Raw genomic sequence first — 24798 nt, forward strand, 5'->3', positions numbered from 1 at the left:
GGAAAGCATTATCGGGATAGGCAGCGTTCTATTAATGTATATTATTTATCTGGAAGGAGGAGAAAATGGGCTTGAAGAATGTTTCTATTGACAGAGAATTCGGCAGTTTGGACACAAGCTCGGAGCAGTCCCACAACAAGCCACTTTGATGGAAACCATCCAGCACCAAAGCGAAATGTTTTTCTATTGAACTGCTAGGACAGGAAGAGGGAGATTTTTTTTAGTCTAGGGGTATAGACTTTTTTACTTTTTTTGTGTGTGTTGACGAAATGTGTCCCGAGGAAAGTAAGTGTGCGGGCAGTGCTGTTTTGGGCCGAAACATTCACGGAATTCCACACACACGTTTTAGTCTTCTCACACCAAGCTGGTTCGGACTCATCTTGGTTTGCACTATTTTTGGTGGGGTCATCAGGAATAGCCCCAGCCGGGTTCATGCAGAGTTCACCAGCCCACCAGGCCTTACATTTATTTTTTGTGCTGCCGCAATCATGACAAGATTCCCTGGAATCTGGTCCTAATTCTGCTCGCAGTGATAGGACCAGGGTGTGAGCCTCAGACTTAAGATAGGGGACTGCTACTTCTGCATGTGTTGACTGTGTGTGTGTGTGCGTGGTGTATGTGTGTGTGTACTACATAAGTGTAAAATGGAGAGTGCATAAATGCATTCGTGCGTGGTGTTGGAACCAACTAGGCTGAAGTTCAAGGCTGTAGCCAGCAATACAACCAACCCAAAGGGTGGAGAAAAATGACCGAACAACTATGTGTACAGTCAAATCATCATTTACCCCGTATGTCACCGGAGTCTGCACTGTAGGAGTGTAGTTCAAGCTGGGCCCAGCTATTTCACAGGAGGGCTTCACATATCTCCAGGGTTGTTTTATGATAATATAACAAAAAAAGGTCCAACAGACCACCCTGTTTCCTGCTATAAGCCCTGAGCTAAATGCTCCCCAATCATTTGTCAACCCTCGGTTGCTAGGGAGGATAAGATAAATAGGTGCGTTGTCAGACTAAACAAAATTGGTCATATATTCAGGGAAAATTTGTCATGTCAGGGGAAGGTATAAATATAGTGAAAGGTCAGCGGAGAGGCTGGAAGGGATATATTATTGATACTTACGTAGCTTAAATCTATGTCAGCTCTCAGTACAGGAAGGTTATATCATAATGGAAAAAAACATTACACAACAACGCTTGTTTTCATACTGACATTTCAGTATCTCTCGGGTGAGGCTAGACCTAAAATCTAGCAGTGTCTGTGCCAGTAATTACTGAAATGTGTTTTACGATATCACTTTTCGGCACAAGCCCGAAATACAATATTACATTTGCAGATATCTGGGTACATGCGACAGTATGCCTAAACTGTGTTGTTTTCCATTAAAAGATTCTGTCCCAAACAACTGTACAATCGTGCTTTCTAAAGCCCCTACACCATGCCTGAAAGGGGTATTCTTAACAGTTGTCAGTTCTGAAGATTAATGTTGCCATGAGAATGTGTAAAATTCGGCGAAAACGCCAAAGTCCGTTGTCCTCAGCCGCTCGTGTGATTGTGACCCTTGGAATGAAGACAGCCGCCATTTTGATACAGTATTATGGGATATACTGTGCCAATACGATCACCATTTCTACCCCGGCGCTATATACCATAGCCGCAAATGTGGAGAGAAAAATGTAAGCTGAATTATGTCCCAATAAAACAGAAACTGTCCTTCAGCACTGCGTTTAAACTGGGAGCGGATTGTGAGGGCAGTTTGTGGGGATGACAGTTGGGCAGGGTGGCGGTGGCTCGGGGCCCTCGCTTCTACAGCGTGGGGTGATAAATGACGGAGTATTGTTGGCCCCGGGACTGACAACAACACAGCCTAGAGGGAGGGAGCGGGAATGGATGGTGTTGGGGTCACATACTGCTCGTGTAGAGATATATACTGACCCCTTCCTCCCTTTTTCTTCTCCCCTCTTGCAGATGGGGGTATTGATAACAGCATAGGATCAGGCGAAAATACGGGAGATGAGGGGGATTCCGACAAAGACAAGAAGAGACAAAAGAAACGGGGAATTTTTCCCAAAGTCGCCACAAACATCATGAGGGCATGGCTTTTCCAACACTTAACGGTAAGTTCTCCTTCTTTTGTACCTGCGGTAGGTGTGAATTTTTCCTCGGGTTTTGGGGGGATTTGGGTAATTTGAAACACGTTGCAGGTGCACGGGGACGGTAATACCACAATCTTACCTCCCGCAGCAAGGCATCAGCAATCCTACAGATTTAAGGAAATTGGTCCATAAATAAAACTCTCTCCATAAGATGAGAGCGATGCCAAAAATTCTTAGAACAGCTCTGCAGGGTAAAACCCATTTGAGCCACGGTGCCAGTATCGCAAGCCTGGGTATCAAGGAAAGAAAGTTTTGCTTCACCAATCCCACCAAGTTAAAATATTTTTGCTCCAAGTGGTATGAAAATAAATCCCACTCTCCCCATAGTGAATTGGAGACTTGGCACTTCTTAGATGTCTAACCAAATCTAAAGCTGAGCAAAAACGAACTCATTGTTGGCTTTCGCAGGCCCAGGAAAAATATGCATACTTGGATCTCTGAAAGACTTTGAGGATTTCCTGACAGGTTTATATTGGAAGAGACCAGCTCCGCTGTTGTTGTCTTTACGAACATGGAAACTGATCTTTCTGGAGGGAGGCTTTAGAAACAAAACCACCAACTTGATGTTACAGCTAGGTCATGTGGAGCTTACACCGTACACCGTCATTACTCTCTCTTCCCTGAAAATAATGCCTCCGGCATCCAGTCTTTTCTCAGCAAGCTTGAAATGAAGGAAGAATGTTACAAATTGAATTCTGCGTATAAGAAAGAAACAGATCCCCCAGCACACATTCTGACCACATTACCTACATCATATATTTCCTGCGCTATTGAAGTTTTGAATGCGCGGTAAAGCCTTGCAGTATACCACCAACATTCATGCATTCTTTTCCAAGAGGAAGTGATGGATGCTTGTGTGGATCACAATCTCCATAGTGCCAAGGCCCCAGCCTGCCTACTGAGCGGTACCTACTCATGACAAATATGCACAATACTTGAAAAGTGGCAATTTGTCAGATTTAGCTATGTTTGTGACATCCTTACTCTGACTGATGAGGGTCCAATCTCCACACGACAGGTAGCGACCCCAGAGTTATCCATCTTGGGCTTCCCCAAATCCTGCTGTTTTGGCCATTACCAGTATTTATTACCTGTCGTCCTGTCTGATCAGCCATACCAAAATACTACTAGTACTACTGGCTGCTCCTGTGTGACAAGTGCAGATTCTTTGTTGTTATTTTTCGTCAGACAAACTGAAAACAAAATGAACAATTTCCCAAAAGAAATTTCAATCCCTGTGGTATATTTTTAATACTTAACAATAAAAAAAGAGTAGCCCTTTAACTAGTGTTTTGTTTGAATTTGACACCATTCTGGAGAAGAAGTAGATTAATGATTGACTAAGTCTTTTACTTTTGAGTCACGGAGCTCAGTTCTTCAGCTAAAATGACTCCTCTCCTCCCTTACGCCCTTCGCAGTGTAGCATAATGTATTGTTATTGCAGACCATCAGGAATTTATTGCTCAGTTTATGCAAGAAATTATTTGGTTTTGGAACTGTGGTCTGGGGCTGTAAATCAGGGAGATGTAAACCAACCCAAATCTGCTACTCCCGCTGCCCACTGTGTGACAGCCAGGAAGTAAATCTGCTGCCTGGGTGTCACTCAAACAGACACCAGTAAACAGAGTTTTACTGCTATAATAGAGGCAATTTTCTGTGTACGTAATAAAATTACGACACAGCAAGCAGATAAAAAATAAATCGAGAGTCCCAGCGCTTCTGTACTACCAGCACACTAAGGGGTGACCTCCTGTTCTTTTGCTTCTAAAAAACCAACCACAAATCTGTCTGGGCAGACATGCCTGTCATGTGGTCAACTGTCCACGGCCTGTCACTTCCAGACCACCAATAAACAAGAAGGATTGGTCAGTTGGCACTAATTTTTCCTTTGGGGTGGTGGGTTGCCTTTTTTCCATAAATTTTTCTTGACAGAAGAAAGTGTCAGGGGCAGCCCTCTATAAAAATGATGAAATATGCAGTTGTCAGGGCAATTTTTCTGCGGCTGCCAAAGCCGGTCTGAGGTTTCCAGTGCAGTTATTTTGTCATCGTAATTTCCAATCATGCGACATGTCAGTAAATAAAACACATGATTGTCTGAACTGAAGGGTCTATGATTTCCCCAGCTGAGTTTATGGGCAATAAGATCGCCATACTTAACATTGGCAGTCCCCACATTAAATTGTTTGAAATTTTTACAGGTCGGCTGCCATAACATGCCAGCTATGCATGATATGTTCTAATGTAGCTACGGCTCTTTTGGGTAGCACATTTTACGTTTAAGTTAGCAGGAAACAGCTGGAGCAGCCCGATAAAATATAGCACAATAACTGCTTAAGGGTAGAAAAGCGACCCTCCATAAATCTTGATTTGTCAAAATACTTGAAATTGCCTGGACAGGCCAGCCCACTGGGGGCAAAAGTGCAAGGTATATGGAGATGTTTTGCCAAAGTGACACAAGTGACGTGTGTAATGATGACGATGACAACTATCTTTTGCCAGTGTCAGTTTTTGACAAGACATTGTCGTAAAACAGCGCATGATTCTGTCAGAGGGTGTCACTTAGAAAAGGCTGTGTGGTGCCACCATAACCTGTATTTGCCCTCTGCTTGGCCGGACAAGTAAGATAATCATACAGCATTTCTGTCGGGCTGCACCTGTCAGCCACATTTGGAGGGCAAGCCATCGAAAGATGCCAGTGCCTTGGTTCAGATTGCAGGGGCTGAGTAGCTTTTGGCGTGGGTTTGTTTTTCGTCAGACCTGTCGCACTTGTTTGTGCTTCCAAATTTACTCGGCCGTTACGGCTGTCCTCTGCATGACCCCATCCCCGCATTCCTCATTCATGCTTAGCACAATGAGCACACAGCCTGGGGTGCTGTTTGCCGAGCTACAACAGAAGAAGGGACCCCAAAAGGGGGATGACACTGCAGCCTGCCGGAACTTCTGTCTCCAGTCTAAGCCCCTTCCAGTGACAAGGCTAATTTTCCCCACAAGTAACCATAAATTTCCCCCAGACTTTTCCCTCTCTCTCTCTGGCTGTCTGTTTAATCGGCTGATTGAAATATGGCGAATTTGTCTTTGTTGCTAACCCTGTGCTTTGCTGCAGAAAAACAAGACGTGGCCACCATGTTTGTGTGGGATACTTGTGAGGAGACTTAATGTCAACTTTAGCTGTAGAGCAGTGGAAGATGAATGGTCTTACGTCAGGAGATGTCAACAGAGTTCAAACAGAAGTGTCCCATGGTTTATTATCTCTAAATAAGACAGTTCCCAACTGTTCTTTGAACAGCAAGAAGAATCATCGAATAAAAGTACAGAGACTACTGCCAGCACCAGTTAACAATCACGAAAACACACCCTTGTCACATACTAAGACCGAAGATATCAGGAATTCAGCCAATATAATCTTGAGATACTAGCTACACCACAGAGAGAAGATATGCAACGTATCTTTTGACGACCTATTGTTTTGTAGACCTTGGTTCAGCACATTACATCAACGAACAAAGACCGAAGCTGTCTGTATTGAGAAGAACAATACGCTGACGGGATACATAATCAAATTTGGCATTTCGTAAAAATCTCCGGTGAAAGGTTGCATGCTTCAAGACACGGAGCACATGCCAAAATTCTGAGCAGTTTTAAACCTTCTGGTGTTTTCTACAATTTCTCGAGAAAATTTCCATATTCAATGAAGTAACATTAACAGTACCTTAAAATTATGTTTACAGAGCTATCTTGTACAATTACATACATGTCAGGTGGCCCAAGGCAGAAGTTGTCTGTCATCTTTCCTTTGTTCAGTCAGGCTTGGCTTTTGGCCCTTTAGCTCCTATAATTAGTGTGATATTCATTCCAAAGTGATTAGCGTATCATCATGTTCAACGGAAAGTCAGACAAGTAGTGGCCATGGCAGAATGCCTTGCTTCCCTTCTCCCTGCACTCGCAGCACTATATAGTGCACGTGGGCTGCCGTTTTCCAGCAGAATTCGCTGCTAACATCACAGTCAGTAAAAGCACCGTAAATAGTAAATAGCAGCTATGAAAACTGACAGCCTAAACCGTGATCTGTTGAAGAGTATTACTGGGGAATATGGTTAACACTGGGGGACAGTAAATGGCAGTAAAAAGACAGGTAGTATAGACTGCTAGCCAGACATGCGAGAAGAGTTACGAGCCAACTTGGACACAACGATGGGTCATGGTAGTGAAAGTTAATTTTCCTGCCTTTATGAAGAATTTATACAGATCCTGCTGCATTGTACGGAAATCCTCGTGCTCTGCTCCATGTGCCAAGTGACAGACAAAACAGTCATAACCCCTTACCTTTATGAGGTATTGCATTTTTATGGACTGGTCGAAAGAAGTGCATGTCAATGGTAAATGATGGCCACCATTAGGCCTGGTTTTATCTGAACAAACTGGCGGATTTCTTCAAGAACCGAAGCAACGGCCCCTCGTAGATGTCTCGGCCTTGCCGGATTTTTGTTCCAAAAATTGTGGATTTCATGAATTTTGTAAGGGTAGGCTTCTGCGTTGACCTTGATTTGCGTTTTCCCTTTTCGGGCGACATCTGGGGCTCCGAGTCGGCCATGATGGATGGTGCCTTGTATACAAGCTGACAGGCCGGGATGCCAACATGGCGGCCCTGGCCAGACAGCTAACGGCTTTGCTGCCCTTGGCGGTTCTTTGGTTCTGTCTAGTTGTGGTGTTTGGTTAGCGCTGAAGCCATGGTCCATTAGGGCGAGCGACATCACGTCATGCCAAAAACCTAGCTCGGAAAGTGCTGGTAGCACAAATATTTATGGGCCACAAATAAACAGCCAAAGGTAAAAATGGCTATTTATTAAAGAAAGGTGACAATACTACAGGAAAGTCCCAAGGCTCTAGCTTAGACAAGAGTGCCAGATTAAGTACAAAGGTGGGAGGGGGGCACCATACTGCTGCTACTAGATGCTGCCACAACAATTTGCTATCTAAATAAACATATTATGGAGAATATTTGTTTGTTTGGAACAGCATTTCAGGAGAAATGGCTGTTATTTTTTCATTAGACTGCTGTGTGGGGAGTTGATCATATTAATGAAAATGGTGGGGTGACCCTTACCCCTAGGACTATGCATCACCAGGTACACACAGAGTGGCCAGAGAGCTTTGGTGAGCCTCATGCCCTCATTGCCTTAGCCAGGCATATTTGGGGCTGGGTCTGGCAGAGTGAGCTCAGCTCCCAGAGTCCCACAGGTGATTTGTCATGATCAGCAGGATTTGCCAGGGTTTCAACATTGGTGGATACCCTGTCACACAGGCATTCACAATGCACCAGTTGTTCCCTGCTTAATCCAGCAGGGGGAGGGGTTTTAGGGGCTAAAAATCTTGAGACCAGCGAGGGCAGCTAGAAAAATGCCAGGCCAAGTTCGGGACGGGCCACTGGCCTGGGCCACTGAAAGGTGGGAGGTAATGACGCATGGCAAAGTGTGGACCGACGTGGCCACTGCACACTAGCACACTCCCTCCTAGCTGCCACTAGGCTTGGGATAAATGGACCCATTATTATTAATGTCTAGCAGGGGGACAGGGGGAGACAGTCACTACTCCCAGTGTTTATTGACTCAAGGCAGGCAAGCAGTGAGTTTTCCCACCCTCCTGAAGCACACAGCTACCCTCCATCAGAGTTGAGGACAGCCAGTGGGGCTCTACCTCCCTGGAAGTTTCACCTTTTCATGACACCAACCTGATCCCTCCGCACTTAATCCGGCCAGGCTCCATCTAAAACCAGTCTCAGAGATTATCTCCATGATAATAATCTATCAATTAGGTGCTAAATCCCGGTTAATCTGCATAGCCCTGAAATAAACAAGGAAAATAAGCTTGATGCTTTTTGAAGAGGCCTTGAGACCAAAATCAGACTCCTTTCTGCTTTGAAATTTGGCTGCTCTAAAACCTCAGGATGATTAATTGCAGGGATTAGTGTGTCTGGGCTTCTCCCTGCCCTAAGATATAAATATTTCTTCCCATAAGATGATTCAGCAGATAGATGCAATGCACATAGTTTGCTAAGATGAAAGTGTATCCTAAGTTTATGCACAATTCCTAAGCTAAGAAGTGGAAGTAATTCTGACTTCTGGCTAGATCTTTCCTACTAGTCAACATTATCAACCAACCAACAGTCAACCAGCAAACAAGCCATTAGAAAATGCATCGGCCATTTAGCACTAATAGTCGACGTAACTATACACTGTGTGCCGAAGAAAAGGGGTGTCTGCCCAAAGCACTTGGAGGACACAGAGCAACTTGTAGGGAAGTGTATTCGCTTGGCTGACTGAACAGAATACACATGCAGGTCCAGAATCATTGTCTATTGTTGGAGGTGGGAGCAATAAGTGTGAGGTGTGGCCCCATACAGCTTGTGGTTTTCACAAGTAGGTACCAAGAGCCACTGATGATGAGAACAGAGTCCATAAAACTTTTGAGGCGGAACATGGTAGCATCCCTGGGTCAATGGTTGGCTGCCATGGCACCAAGGTCTGGGTATAGAGGCATCCTGTTCACAATACATCTCTGGGCCTGCTGCAAGCTGCTTCCTGTGGTGCACAGCTTTTCCCCTCCCAGGCGATCTGGAAAATGTGAGAAATGCTTGACGTTTGTATATGCAGAGGGTCAACTGTGCCGACAACAGACGTTTCAAGCCTTGGTGCTGGGGAAGAGGAGACCAGGGAAAGAGAGGTGGTCACTTAGCGGGGCAGACATGATGGTTTAGAGTTAACTTTTGGCCAACTGGGCTCAGCATCCCATCTGTAGAGGCACTCAGAAAGACTTGGTGAAGGGTAGGCTGTCTCCCACTGTACCTTTATTAGCAAGAGTTGTGTTGAAAGGCTGTTGAAGCCAGTGGTTTGTGTCAGGGGGTTTTTAGGTGTTGAGTGTGGAAATAAACTTGTCGGAATAGTTGAGATGCTTGAGCATGCTCCCCACTGGTCCAGTACCAGTCCAGTAGCCCGGATGCTTGACCGATTGCTGACCCCAACGCTTGAAGTATTCAGCCTGAAGGGAGGCAGAAATTCAAGCAGGCCCTTTCAAAAGGGGGACTGTTTTTCTTGAAGGGTGGGCATAGAGATGAAATTGCCCATTACGATCACAATAACAATGGGGCCCCAGCTCCCTGTGACCGGCAGATGACCCCTGCATTGGAATGTAAAGCAGAAGCTTGGGGCCTGCCAAGCCCCTCCAAAAGAGGTTCAGTTGGCTCCTTGGAGACCACATTTGGACCTACCCTGTTGCTGGGCCCAGGCTTATCACACAGCTGTGCTGGCTGTGTTGGGAAAGGCTGGGACTCCAGAGACCCAAACCGACCCCCTCTTATCAACAGAGGAGATGCAAGGGTCATTAAAATGAAACTCAAAACTTTTCTCAGATTGAAACAAGTTCCTTTCAAAACAATGGCACACCCTGTGCCCTCAAGCAGGAAGACTGCCATCTAGCAGCCCTGATTTGCCCAGGAGATAAAAACCCGCCCAATTTCGCCCAAGCATGACCAAGCCCATACAGCTAAGCCTTTTCCTGGCTCCTCCAAGTTAGACAAACTCCTGATTAGTGAAATGAGGGGAAACTTGAGTTAAAACAACACAAACAGAGAGTGTTTAAAGTAGCCAGTTTCAAGAGATGGGTTAGCACAGAAAACAAGGAAAGTACTTAAAACCAACTCTATCATGATACAATCTGATAGACGATATGCACACAGTGGAAGATTCAAATCTTGATCATTGATGATCCTCAGGAACTGTATAATTTCAAGTGTCTTTATGACTTATTTTGATATTCTGTGAAGAATCTAGTCAGTGCCTTTCCAGCTGAAACTGCAAAAAAAAATCAACAGACATCTCTGACAGGACTTCCTATAAAGTTTTTCCGTACATTCCAAGTATGCATTTGACTTGCTGACCCCAGAGATCAAAAGCTGAGGTCTGTGCACCATTACCATAGCTGGCATGCTTCTCTAAAGTTTTAACACACATCAAAAGGCCCTGTCTCCCCCTCCCATTCACCCGCTTGTTAGCTCTAGCGTCAGGCCAACTTGCAGCACACAAGGTGGAAAGTTTGAGCAGAGTCTGCAGGGCTAGGAGAACGAGACACAAATAAGTGCCCAATATTGGCTCACCGTGTTGACCATGTGTAAACCTTCCTGGGGGTGGTTTGACGTAAGTGAAGAGCAAACTTGTGCATAAAAAAAGGGACCCGGGATAAAGAAGTTTGATTAATGGAATTAACAGTTTTTCATTTGGCTTTGTTGCGGAATGTCCGCCTTGGTTTTGAAATTGGCTGAAGCAGCAGCTGTCATGACACGAACACAAGGCCAAGATCGATGCATCTGTAAATATGTGTGATTTTTTTGTTCGGTTTACCTTGTGTTGAACTTGAACAATCAGATAGTCCAATGAAAGACATGATGGGATTTATACTAAATTGCTAATAAATTGCCTTCCTCAAAGTGTAATAGTAAGATGAGATATCTTTAAGTGATTTTTTTTGTACCTTGTGTTGAACTTGAACAATCTGATAGTCCAGTGAAAGATAGGGTTTGGACTAAATTGTTCATAAATTTGTTCTGAAAATGAAGAAACGGAAAAGTCTTTTAAAGTGCCTTCCTCGAAATAATAGGAGTTATCTTTGAGAGATTTTTGGTTCCATTTAGCTTATAGTCCAACGTAAGACATAATAAATTGGGTTTGGACTAAACTGTTACTAAATTTATTCTGAGTGAGAATAAAGAAAAATTGACAGTCTTTTCAAAGTGTTTTCCTCAAAATGATATCAAAAATAGCTACCTCGGACTGATTTTTTAAAATTCTAATTCCTCAGAAGCTACTCATTACAGGTGTTCAAAGTTATGTATGATATCATGGGTGATCTGAGGACACATGTATCTTGCATTTTAAGTTGTACCAACTGGCTGGTAAATAACCACTTCACTGTCTTCAGTGCATTATATCTACCCTTTGGAGAGCAAGTCAACACTTACCTTCAACATGTTACATAACTTCCGCTTTAGAGTATCGGTTCTTGTGACTTGCCTGTTATCCAGGATTTTGTTATACAGGGATCTTTTGCTCCCCATACAAGTATGATTTGTAAGATACAGGAATATGGTTTATATCTTAGCCTAGAGGGGTGGGATGAAGTATTGTCAACAGTGAGTTTCAACACTAAAGACCCTTTACTACTTACTGAATTATTTTTGTCTCCATTTGGGTAACTACAGTGATACAACAAGCCACTGCTTGATCCAATTTTTTCAGAAGAAATGAAATGGCCTCAAATGGCTCCAAGGAAGAACCTTTACCTGAATCTTCTACCACAAATCCTAGATTTGTTACAAATGTTATTCATGTCCTCACCTCCAGTCACAAAAATTAAAACTTTATTTTCTCTTCTTCACAGCATCCATATCCCTCAGAAGAGCAAAAGAAGCAGCTAGCACAGGACACAGGACTCACGATATTGCAAGTCAACAACTGGTAAGAATATATCATTTGACAATTTTGCACCTGTTTCGTAAGGTTTTGACCAACTTAGTACTAGTATTGCAAAATTTTCAACATCTAGTTCAATCAATACATCCTGCCCTTTTTGCAAAGTAGTATATATACTGTGTTACTGTCTGTTCAGAGTAATCAATTAGGAATTAGATAAGGAGGTAGAGATTTTCAGTAATGCTGACCCTATATAAGATACGTTGCTGCCAACAAATGTCATTTTGTGGCTTGATATGCTACCTATAGGATTATAGCTCCCCTGCTTTTGGCACTGGGAATTGCCACCCTCTGGATTTTACCTGTTCCTGTGTTAGCTGGAGCCTATTATTTTCTTGGCAAGTAGTTAAACTGTTCTGTTTGTCTCAGGATGCTCCTTGTTAGGTTGTCTGCTTTGATGTCACTCCTGTCCCCAAGGTACCACAGAAGGCTGCTCTGCCTGTAAGACTGACAAGTCTCAATTATTTGAGGTGGTTCTTTCATGCTTGCCATGTCTGGGAACAGTCCTTACTTCTGTTAATTAGGATGGTTAATTGGGAAGAGGTAACTCTGGCAGATATGTTGTTCATGAATGGGTTGCACATATTCTGCTGCTTAAAGGGATGATCCCATAGGGATCACAAGGATAGGTAACAGGGAAGTGGAGAAGCTGTCTGAAAGAAGGAGTTTGTAATGCGACTCTAGTTTTCCTTTCGACATTAACTTCAGTATCATTGTCTCTTACTTAATCTGCAAATAGATCTATGTCTGGTTGTAAGGAAAGGTTTCTTCAAAACATTGTAATCGAAACAGTACAGGCTCGTTTTGGAATAGTGTGACAGCATGTAAACCAAACTTTCCAGGGGTCTTTCCTGTCTACAAATGCAATGTTGAAACTGCTGTTCCTTGTATGGTTTACCTCCTACTGCCAATGGTTTGCTTTCTTATGATATGTTACATGCGGTAACTATATATATTTGATGTCACTTGAATGAGCTTTGAAAGTATCTGGTTATAAGTGGTTACGGTTAGACCATGTCCCGCCAAACTCATCATGTCCGACTATGAGACTTGATTATTTTACCCATCATCTGTCAGATATGCAAAATATCTAAATTGCTAGAATGCTCTTTGCTGTTGAAAACTTAATCTAATCATGGGCAATACTTCCTACCTTTTTGGGAAAGCTGTGAGTGGCTTGTGTTTTCAGTGGGCATTATGACAGAAGTGTTAGTAATTTTATGTTGTTGCTGTAATATGTGCCACAGCTTTTTGCTTCTCTAGCTCTGTTGTGATAGCAATGTGCCTACTCTGTCAGCTGTCATATTTAACATCATACTTCTAAGCTAGGGAATGACTTGACATCCAATTCCTATGCTTACGTTTCCCCTCTGAAAGACACAAGTATCGGCAGTCATGTTCACCTGAAGTGTGTTGTTAAGCCTTGTTGTCAGATAGCATCATGCGACACTTGCCCCGCCAAATAATTACAGCAACAAACATTCTGTCTGCCTCCACCCCAGGGATGAAGGAATGGGGAGACAATCATTGTTGAGAGGTGTCATATGTAGTTTGAGGCAACATCAACTTGTCTGGCTTCCTGACAATTTCATAACAGTTTCTTCCTGCTGGGTTGAGGTGCCCAACTTCCTCACAGGAGGCAGGGGGCAGTAATGGCTTGGTTATAAGGAGATCGGGCCTGCAAGATGAAGTCGTTTTTCATTTCCTGAAAGGTTGCCTGCTTTCTGATTTCATGCTCGTAAATCATTACTGTTCCCCTTGCTTGGTAGCTTACTGTAATGATGATTGGAGGGTTGGAGGCTGGTCCTGGTGTTAGGAGGAAAGGAGCCAAGAAATTCAGAATATCTTGCATTTTTCGAACTTTCATCATTTGCTCTTTGCTAAGCTGTTGATTAATTTCAAGGATAGCAAGAGGATAACAAGAAGAAGATAGATAGTTTACAGGAGAAAAAGCACTTCTCTTTTCCCAATCAATCTCAGTGTTGTCATCTTAAATATTTGCTGTATATCATTTTGTCTGGAAAATTACGTAATGATAGTTAACATTGAACAAACAAAGTTTCTTGCCTCACAATTAAGTGTGTTAGGGAGAAACAAGTTTGCCTAGGAATGTGTGTATATGTTGTCTACTGTCTGCTCTGATATAATAATACCAGTCAGTAAAAGGAAGTGAATATCAGTTTCGGTGAGAACCTCAGTCTTTACTCAGGACTTCTTGGAAAGTATTCTTGTAAACAAGAAAATCTACAGCTGTTTTCTAGAGGAAAACTGGTGACAGTTTCACTAAAACAAGTTGGATTTTGCAGTTCCGAAACTTCCTGTGTGTCTGGAGGGCACTATTATGTTGCTAGTTTCTTGGAAATTATTTGATAAACACTCTGTGTAAACACGAGATTGTCAGAGCATTTAACAGACAAAAACAAGATAGCAGGTCACTGTTGAAAAACAAAACAGCAAGTTGTGTTTTTTAGAATCTTTTGGCGAGAAGGAAAAAGATGTTGTTGAGTTGCGGTACAGACAAGCTAGTGTCCAGCAGCAGTGTGGCTGGACATCAGGACTGCGGAGAATGGTGTAAACAGGCCACCTGTGCTTGTGGAGGGATTTTGGGTATGGAGATGGCTGAAAGACGATCCGCTCGCTGTCCTTTTGAACCCTGTTGCATTCCTCTGCAAAGTCCCACAGCTGATCTCTGTTTCCAAGCCAGGTGGGGGGAGGGGGCCAGTACAGGAGTGGGGGAAAACAGGGGAAGGGCCCCTTCTTTTGAGTACAGTATAGTAGATTCTAAAGATACTGTCAGTTTGGACTGCTCATTATTTGTCACCTCTTCAATGAACTGTCATAATGGGTTTATGGTGATGGTCCTATATTCTATAGTTTTACTTGACTGGGTGGTTGTGTATGAACTTTAGAAAATGTCTCCGTCTTCAAAACTTGCAAGGTTTTGCATTCAACAAAGTGATGTTGATATCTGGTACAATGTATATTAAGACATGTATTGACATTTTCAAGACCCTAAAGATATTCTTTACCAACTTTAAGTGATGCAACATGGCCATTCTTTTTTTCAGAAGACATGTAGAAAATACATATAAGTTACCTGTTTGGAGTTTTTTTAGTGTTTCTTTTATTATGATTGTGTTTATGTTTTGGGGAAATTTTGAACTGCAAAAAAACCCACCCTATTTAATCAGAAGCAAACCTGTCGAAGTTAGGTGCATGTTTAAAGTTCAGAATGTTTGAAAAACTTTGAATCTTTTGCTCCACACTCAGAGAGGTGACTTGTCTTCCACTTAGACTGAAAGTAACGTCACATTCGACTACCAACAAAACGTAACCAGCCTTCTTACAGTATAGCGAGACTGTTGTTGCCACAGCCTCCCGTCTCCTACAGTTGGCACGCTAATCTGGACCCTCCACTTAATGAACTGACTGATAAAAGAACGGGGTGGTTACCATTCAGCTATTGAAGGGACTAATATACTATCAAAACTTTGTTTCAGAGTCAATATGGAAATAGCCTTGATTAACCGATGAATGGAGAGGAAACAAAGCAGCACAGTGTGGTCAGGGCAAATATTTTTCCAATGGTCATATATATCCATGGGTCCTATTGTATACAGGTAGGCAGGGTTATCTGACAGGACCAAACATGCTGGTATAATGTTTGTTCATGAGTTAAAAGGGTCACTCCACCCCTTCCCGCTGTCAGACTGTGGTGTACACATTTGGTTTACATTATTGTATGTACCCTCTAGCAGCCCAAGATTATGAATTCATAAGTACCAGCAGCAGCGGCGGTGGTTCTGGCAGCCGCTCCCGAAAATTTGCTATTCCCTGTCAAACAAATTTTCCATTTGCCAGCTTGGGTAATAGGATTAGAAATGTTTGGGAAAACACACTTGTCTGCTGCACCGCCTTGATGCTGTTTGGGGGAATTGGACGTGAGAGATGAAATGCTGATTCTTTCAGACTGCTCTGACTCTGAGAGTGGCACCTACCAAAGCCTTATCGCACAGTCACGTTCCCTGGGCCACCCAGGCCACTCCAAATCTACCCACCTATGTGCCCTTTTGTGTACTACGATCACACGGGTCTGATGTAGGGCTTGCGGTGTCAAAATAACTTCCCAGGTTAAATATCTCTATTGCTTGGAGGTCGAACTACTCCGCTTGTTTGCGGCCTGCTCAATGGGAAAGTTTAGTGGCAACAAAGAGTAACATGGAACCCAATCGCAGGGTGCTTTATGCCAGGATCAACAGAGATGGGTTGGCCCTGATGTTACACTAATCAGTAGGTAACAGGATCTGGGAGTACGGTAATGAAATCTTGGCAGGAAGCAACCTGATGCAAGTTGCACAGGGTGGGAGCACCAGGTGTAGCCCAGCTGAGAACCTCTGCCCTGTAGCGCTGAGAAAGGTTTGTTTAAAACTACCCATTAAGCCACAGACACCATTACCAACCAACCTGCCTGGCGTGAAAGGTAGTAACCACGGCAGGTTCCAGCGACGCCAGTCAAAATCCTAGGAAAGAACCCACCATTTTTGGAACTGTTAAACCACGTAGAAGTGTTGTTTTTGTGCTTGTGAGAAAAAGTAATTAAGTCAAAGAAACCTCCAAATGTATTTTCTTATTAGTGGTGTAAACACTTGTGGCGGCAGCCTTACCATTAGCTACTTTATCAAAACAAGCATAGTTTGCCCTGTCCTGAGAGACTTGTGTTGTAGTCACAACCCTTTACCTCCAAATTCCCTGTAAGTAACAGTAACTGCAGACACTTTACTGAAAGCCTGCTCCACCCTTCCCTACATGTGTCCCCAGACATGTTTCTACTCGGCTAATTCAAGTCATACAAACAGGAATTCCCTGGATGGCATGTGCCAATTGCTTGTGTCTCCCAAACAGCCCTGTTTGCAAAACCTGCCTGATCTGGGTAGAGCTTTTAACAAGATTTTTGAGCATTCAGGGGAGAAGAAAAGCCCTCATTAGAGACCATTTTGCGGTGAAAAGAAAAGCATTCTAATCTGTTACAAATGTGATTTTCACTGTTGTACAATGTGCTGTGTGAAGATGGAGTGTTCGTAACACCGTGCGGTGTTCGCCGAGGCAGGGAGTGAATGCGAGGAAGAGTCCTCCCTATTTATGGTTTGGTTTTATCAGGCCATTTTCTCCAACACCTTGTTTATTTTCCTTCCATGTCTCCATGCCTCCCTGTTGCAGGCAGTGTTTGGGAAGGGAACATTCCTGGCATTTTGAGGGTAGGTGACTCCTTGCAGGTACCCGTGGTGTGAAGTGTCAGCACTTGCAGCAGAATCCTGTCGCCCATGACAGTTCCTGACAGAAAGTGGATGGTATCTGCCCCACACTGTCAGCATGTGAAGTATTTACGCCCGCTTCCTGGTCTGTCAGGGAGCTGGAGCGTGGTTAACTGGCCAGGTAGTAGAGGTGTCAGGTGGACATGTCATGGATGTCAGTATTTGTTGCCTCTTGGGCCAGGCACAATGGCCATGTTTTGCCTCCGCAGTGATAGGTGCTTGACCGCAGCCCCTGTCCTTTTTCAGCGCCTCTCCTCTCGTGTTTCGAAAACCCAAGTCGAAGTCTCTTCGTAGTGGATGCCTGCGTCATCCTTCAGTCAAGGCCCCTTTGTTTGCTGTAGCTGGGGCAACTAAGTGTGTTATTTCCAGTGACCTTTCCCCCATCCCGCTAATGCGAACAATAGGGCCAAGTGTGGATCAAAAACCTTGGTTCTGCAGGAAATGGTGGGTGTTTGCAACGGTATGCCACCGTAATGCGATCGCGAGAGAAAGGTGGACGGGTGTATACGCTTCCCTTCCAATCGTGTCACCGTTTACCTGGGTATAAGCCTTGACGGGAGGGTGTGGGTTGCAAGGCACCACGGTACACGTGTCCTGACATTGGGATGCTTTCTGCCTGAGTCATGTCGAACCCGCCAACAAAGACTCTGTATGCATGCGCCCACCGCGGTCGGAGCACGCCGCCTACGAGAGAGAAGGTCACAGAGCCTCTCCCGGAGCCACGTTTATTGGCAAGCTGGGGCGGATAATGGTGGCGGGGAAAAAACCGGGACTCCTCTAGCTCACAAAACCTGCAAGACAGCAATTTGAGTAAATTGGTCCAAGACTTTTTAGTGACTTAGGATTTGCCAGAGACACCGCTAGGTCCTGCCCCGGCTTCACGCTGAAATTTAAACACAACAGGAGGCTGGGCAGTAATTGGCCGGCCTGGCAGTGTGTCTATGGTGTTGGATGTCTGGTCATTAATCATCCCCTGCCACAATATTTAGAACACACAAACAGGGGTTCTAGAGGGTACCTACCCAAGGATAACCTAGCCGCTATTCGAGAGTCAGGTTGGCCCTCTGAAGTCCTCTCACACAAATGTGCTCGAACTGCATGTGCACCACTGACAGCTTCTCCATGTCTTCTCTGTCAACACAGAGGATGCTGACAGGTAGCAATTGTAAGGGCAAGCACAGCCTCTTCTGTTGGTAGGAAATCCACAGTTACAACTCAACTGAAGTTGACTGCTCAACCTTGTACCCGCTCGGTTTTGAAGCCAGTAAGTGGGTGCTTTAATGGTACAAGGACCCGTAGTAGGAACATACTGCAGTACTTGTACCCTCCTAGTCCATCTGTGACAAGGTATAGGCAAGAGCAGCTTTGAAATGGTAAGATAGAGATCTATACATAGAAACCTGGGAACATTTCCTTTGATAGGCTGAAGTCCCACTCTATGGTAGAAGAGTCAATTTCCTGCATGTGGGCAAGGAGAGCATGGCCTTTGATGTTTGTTTGTCCAGCGAGTGGTCTTTGAAAATGGGAAGAGAGACAAATTGAGAGATAAGCACATCCGGTCAAGTCCTAAAAGCCCTCAATGGGGGCCCCTCTTCAAGTAAGGCCGCTGGGAAGCCAGCAAGCAGGCAGCTAGACTAGAGAGAGAGAAGTGCAGGGGGGGAAGAACCAGGACAAAGTGGTATAGGATTCAGCAGGTTACCCGCCGCGTGACGCAAGCCCCGCTGACCCCATCTGTGACCCCTCTGATGGGCCTTCTCCATCCCGCAGGTCTCGGATGCAGCTCCTATCTGACTGTCCAGTTTAGATAATGCATTCCATTCCGTCCTGTCAGGACAAGCGAAGATACCTCTCTAATGTACTCCCCTGGAAAGGTCAGGCCTAAATGGGGAGGCTGGCTGGCAAGAGCACACCACAGTGACGGCCATGTTATGCATAGGGGCAGCAGCCATCTTACACACAACCAACGGGAGGGAAGAAAGGAAGCCGCTTACCTTGCAGAAACGGTTAAAGTCGGTACGGCAGCTCAGGTGCTGCGGCAGCTGAACAGCAGGCCTTTGTGGGAGGCAGCAAGCAGCCCAGCCACAGCCAGCATTGGCAGCTCCACAGCTAAAACAGAGTGCTCCAGCTAGAGCTGGAATTCAGGCCGTTCGTTTTACTGTCAAGCCAAGCACCCGCATGGACATTTTTTGAAAGACACACGACATGCTACCCAGATTTCGACAGTTGCCGTCACATAAATTTTGGACCTTGGTCCTTCCTTTATCGCGGGGAGATGCAACCATTTTTCACCTTGCTGCCGCAGCCAAGGGTAATAGCAAAGCCATCCCCATAAATCCCCGGGTTTCCTTGCAAATTTAGCCCTCTGTCTTAGGCTTGGCATTACCTGCCGTGGCAGAGACATGTGCAAGAAAAAGGGACACACGGGGGAAGGTGGTAAACTGTAGGCCGGGCAGCTCCTCCATCATCACCGCCATTCTTGTTTATTACCCTATTAATCTCTGTTACTCCTCGGGCTTCGCCTATTGTTTCTAGATATGAAGCTCGCACAGTCAGGGCCGGCGACCGGCGGAGAGGGGGCCGCATTTATTTTTCGGGGATGAAAAGAAATGTGCCTTGTCGCTGCGGCGTCCAATTTGTGTGGTGTGACCACCACAACGTTTGCAGCAAAAGTTAGGGAGAATCTCTCGCAGCATTCGAGCTATTTCATTTCGTTCGGTATTACCCCTCCGAAAGATAAATCTCCCCCGATATTGGAAAATTGCGGAGGCCTTAAGTGCATTATTGTGGCCCGATGTTTTATGCAATATTAAAGGTGCTCTTTTTGGTGGAATTTATGCTGTCAACTTCGTGATAGATGACCAGTGCAACAAGTAGGGTTTGTGCCCTTTTATTGCGATCTGGTAATGAAGGATACTTTCTATCTCCACAGCTTTTGTATTAGGGAGTTTTTAACATGTTCTATATTCAGACGTGGCAAAAAGCTTTCCATGCAATCAGGATGAATCAGTGCAGTTATATCTGCAATATCCTTCGCCCATTGATGTATGATGTATTGCCCTGCCGTTTCCCCATCAACGCAATGCTTTAGATAATCCATCTTTTCTTTCATTCGATAGGGAGACAGGACTGAAATTGGCCTCCATCTACGAGCCTCTTTCCCGAACAAAATGGCCGAACTTTTCGGGCTTCCATCTCCAGAGTTAGTCCAAACTTATCACATAGTCATAGCCTTCCATCCGGGAGAGCTATTACAATAAGTAGTGGTTCGGCACCGAAAGTTTTTTTGCCCGAGCTTTTTTTCTATATGGAATTGCCTAGAAGTCAAATCAATTTCATACTTACCAGTGAGTTGGGAATCCACAGTACAACTACTGGAATGTGCCTCCAAGATCAATTCAACTAAGTGCTAAATGCAAACAGAGAAATGGCCCTGCTTTCCTAGGATTCGTGCAAGCAGGTAAATTAGACAACATGTCACAAAGCGTAAGCAAGCTCTTATTGAAATACTGACATGACAGATTTTTATTGACTGTCGGAAAAATGCATCTCACTTCTGGTTTTCCCATTGTGAATCAGCGGAAGAGGGCAAGTTAGAGCAGAAATATCGTGGGATAACGGTGGGGTATTAAATTTGTGAAACCATAGATGGATCAAGCGTGCCATATCAGCATGTGGCATTGTGCTCCTATGACATAACTACCTGCGCAGACAGAAGACAGTTCAGTGCACTCAGCCCTTGGTTATCCTATAATTTCTTCAATTTGTCTTTTATATGTGCTGCCCTTTGTTCCTTGCTCCGCCACCAGTAATGTCTGTGATTCTTCAAGCCCCTTTACAGGATGTCTAGTATTTGTGGAAAACCAGCGATACAAAACCGAATGGGCTACAGCAAACATAAGGTGCCGTAGCAGAAGCGAGTCCCGCAGCCTTACTAGTACGGAGATTCTCTGCCTCTCTATTGAAAGTCAATGTGAGATCTTCGATTGCGGTAGAGATAATCTATATCATAGGATCATAGCGGAATGGATGGGTGATTTCGGTCCTTCTGCCGTCTCATTTATGGCAGTTTAACGCCCGAGATGGAAATGCTTGAGCCACCAGGAGCCCGGGTCTTAGTAGATGAGGTACTTTCCTGGTGTTTTGGACTGTCGCTGTGTTTTTTTGTGGCAGGTACGAAACGTCGGGTATGTCTTGCTGGTTTGTGACAGGTGAATTAGCCTCCATCCTCTGCAGGCTGTAATGGATGTGACAAGTCTCTTTTAAGGAAGCATCCATCATTTCCCTCCACTCCTGCTTGATACCATCATTTAGTGGGTCCCTCCATTTTTTATTAACCACCCCAGATTCTCTCTGGAGGAGGATTCTGTATCCATATTCTGGTGTTAATCATTGTTTGAAATTTGGGGCGTCACTCTGCATCAGTCGCAGGTATTGCCGGCGCATGTCAGACGTGTAGTGATTTTTACTCCTAATGTTCCATGTTCACCAGCATTGTCTTGTGATCCGAAAATGCTTGTTCTGTGATAGGTGGTTTGACTGTAATAGTTGTAACAGTCTGTGTTCCCTTGCTAGTAGCATCTTGAAGGTCGATATTCTAGTTTCACAGCTCTTTTACCTGGAATACACATCTCTGTACTTCTAACATAAGTACAGCCAGTAGACGTTGGTACATTTTTTTTTAGGTTAAAGTTCATGATGATACATGCAATAACAGTTTTGTTTGTCCCTTGTTTTGTTAAAGACTTGCCTTTTGTACCTTTGGGGAGTATGTATTATTGGAATATTAAAACTTTTACCTCCCATTTATGTCTAGAAGAGTACTAGAAGAAGTTTTTTATCGCGAAACTTTTCCAGTACCACATAGATAGTTCGCAAAGTTCGCTAGGTTTTTTGAGTTGTGCTGTCTGCATTGCTTTATTCATTTATTTCTCCACGGAGACCTTACCAACCCACTGTCATGTGAGTGAACGTTTTTTGTTTCTTCCCCTTCCCTACCTTGTTTTTTTTCCTTCTCCCCCGTCCACAGGTTTATCAACGCGAGGCGCAGGATAGTCCAGCCTATGATCGACCAGTCAAACCGTGCAGGCAAGTCTCCTGTAGTAACTGTATTCAAGTCGCGCAGGCGTAAATCATCCTCCAGTCACTCGCCAGGAGGGCCATCACCTGGTAAATAGACCCGTTGGGGGGACGAAATCTCTCTCTCCATCCGCTCTGTCACTGTTTTTGCTACCATTGGGGTTTGGGTGACGGCTTTCCTCGTGCATGAAACACCAAAACCACCTGCCTTGTTTCGTATACGTACGTCGTACCACCACCCGTGCTTCGCTACGTTCTCGGACTCTAAAAAGCACGAGCTTTAAAAAAATGCTGGTTTTGAGCCGCAAACAAGATGGTTCTCTTCGCACAAGAGTGACTAATACCAGTACCTGCCAAGTTTCCTCTGCTCCCACATCTAAAAAAACTCTTCCCTCCTTCCCTCTCTCTCCTTCCTTCCAAACTTTCACAAATATGTATTTATTTTCTAGGATGTCACACCATGTACGTAGTCCCGATATGCTCAACCATATGCTCGACCTGGGTCGCTGACACAACTGTCCAGATTAAACGAAAGATTACTCCATCCCGCCCTTCAGCTGAGGGATAGAAATGCAAAGGGAACCTTTTTAAAAGCTTTTTCAGCAGAAGCTTTATGCCAGGCACCTCTCTGGAGACCCGCACTCCCAGATTGCCTGGGTCCTCCAACAGGCTACATGCACAAAATTCAAACTTTGGATCCGTAATAGCGGCAGATAAATTTTGCGTCACCCTGTCTCGTCCCAGGCTGAGCACCTGTACTCTCTTCCAAAGTGGATTGGAAAATCTGAAATAACATTGGAGGTCGAAATTGTCTGAAATTGGAGGTTTAATGAGAAATAGGGCTCCATCTGGCAGCTGTGGCGGCCTTGGAGTTTTTGGGGACTGAGGCGGTCCCCAGGGCTGGCGGGTTGGCAAATGCCAGTACACACATCCATCATCCTTATCTTCTGACATGTCAGAGTGGGAGTGGGGACCTGCTACGTTCGCCAATGTGGCATTACTTATGTACAGGGGATTCTTTTCTCATCACTGGCACAAAAATTCCGCTTTCGCTCCAAATTCATTATTAATAGGAGCAGCAATTTTACGGGCTCAACGATGTGGTCCGAATTTTTTTTCCTTCCTAGCTTGCGGCGCGGGCACGTGGCGCCGTCGCTTAAATTCATTTCTATCAATCGCATTGGAAGAGAGGGTGACATTCCTATTTTGATATATGTATTATATTCTGTTCTATACAGTCACTTACTTTATCTTGTAACCTGTCATCCTGCTGTCTGCTTTCCTTGCCCCCCTCCCCTTGTCTCCCTTAACAACCAAGGAGTATGGAAGAGAAAACATGGCACTAACTAACTTTACAAGGATGATCTACGTCCTGTGCTTTGACTTGGGCATTTGTGGCAGGTTTCTGCTTTTGTGTGCACTTACTAGACTAACACTGGACTTGCTGTGTGCTGTTCTTACTCCACGGGGCTTTGTGGGCTCGTCGCAATATGGAGCTGTTCTCTCAATCTTTCTCTCGCCGTGCTTTACACGAGCGTCGCCTTGTGCAGTCTGTGAAAAGAAACCGACTCATTAACGTTATCAGTTTTTTGCCACGACTTTCCACGCCTCAGTTGAACAATTTTTGGATTAGCCGACACATTGTGCAGGGCCTATTGTACAAAACGGCTTAAACGGTGTCACTTAATGTCCGACAGTCGCTGTCTTTGTTGATAAATGTCACATAATTGTTTGAGAGAACATAATAACAAGATGAGCTTAAGGTGGAAATGCCTCCCTGGTGGCCAAAGCGTGTTGTGCAACCTGCAACATTTATGACTTGGTATTCATCAGAACAAAAGTTTCCATTTTTGGACACGGAAGTGTCTTTGTTAACTGGATCATCCCTCATCTTGGTAGAGCTAAGTGCTGACAGCACTGAATGTCTGGCACTAAAATTAAAACTCCAGAGCAATACATTCAGCTGGCGCTGTGAATTCCTTATTTTGTTCGGAAATATTTCATCAATCTAAAATAGGTCAAAAGTTAATTGTAAACTGCTACTGAATAAAAGCTAATTTTGGATCAAAATTAAATGGAAAATTTATTATAGAAGTAGGGACAGTTTGCTGAAAAATCTTAAATATCTTAAACACTGCAGTATCAAGTGTTGATAATATGGTATTTCATATTACAACAATGCATGAGTCACAGGAACAGAAGTGAAAAAAAACGTCTTGAAAATTTTATTGGACAGTCTGGCTTCTTCAGGTAGCTATAACGGAACATTCTTTGTGTTAGCATTTTCTGAGATTTTCAAAACAATTTTTCGCAAAACTGAGGCGACAAAGGAAAAAGACAAAGTATTGCTGTACTTTTTTTTTGCATGAAAAATTCTACATGGTTCCAAGTGTCAATTTTTTAAGGACTTTTTGTGGCTTGAAAAAATTTGTCGTTCCAAGTGTCGTTTTTTGAAGACCCGTTTTTTCTGGCTTGAAAAAATTTGTCGGTGCAAGGACGTGCCCTTTTGCGAGCGCCCACGATGCCCTTCTCCTCATGTCACAGACTGCACTGATACCTGTCCTACTACTGGTTGCCGGGTGGGGCACATGGTTGGTGACCAGGCTGCATTTCTTACAGTGAACCAGTCGGCAGCGATGGGAGGGGGGTGTACAGCCCGGAGCAGCCCATGAGCAGTCCATATGTTATGGATGGCCAACAGCAGATGCACATCAGGCCACCAGGTATGTCGTTGT

At 44.4% G+C, this 24798-nt stretch overlaps 1 protein-coding gene across 8 annotated transcripts in view; it reads left to right on the top strand.

Moving 5' to 3' along the window:
• Positions 1-24798, top strand: part of LOC109472221 (homeobox protein Meis1-like) — a 49054-nt gene that overhangs the window by 18541 nt on the left and 5715 nt on the right. For 5 of the 8 annotated variants that reach the window (XM_019771815.1, XM_019771817.1, XM_019771820.1 and 2 more), the window contains exons 8-11: positions 1967-2115; positions 11584-11660; positions 22014-22072; positions 24667-24786. In XM_019771815.1, the coding sequence (XP_019627374.1) occupies positions 1967-2115; positions 11584-11660; positions 22014-22072; positions 24667-24786 (405 nt within the window). Of the gene's footprint in view, positions 1-1966; positions 2116-11583; positions 11661-22013; positions 22154-24607; positions 24787-24798 lie in introns of all 8 variants that reach the window. The other 3 variants (XR_002140349.1, XR_002140348.1, XR_002140350.1) reach the window with 2 other exon arrangements.

Source organism: Branchiostoma belcheri, unplaced genomic scaffold (assembly GCF_001625305.1).
Source record: "Branchiostoma belcheri isolate BF01 breed outbred unplaced genomic scaffold, Haploidv18h27 scaffold27, whole genome shotgun sequence".
In the NCBI taxonomy this organism is placed as follows: Eukaryota; Metazoa; Chordata; class Leptocardii; order Amphioxiformes; family Branchiostomatidae; genus Branchiostoma; species Branchiostoma belcheri.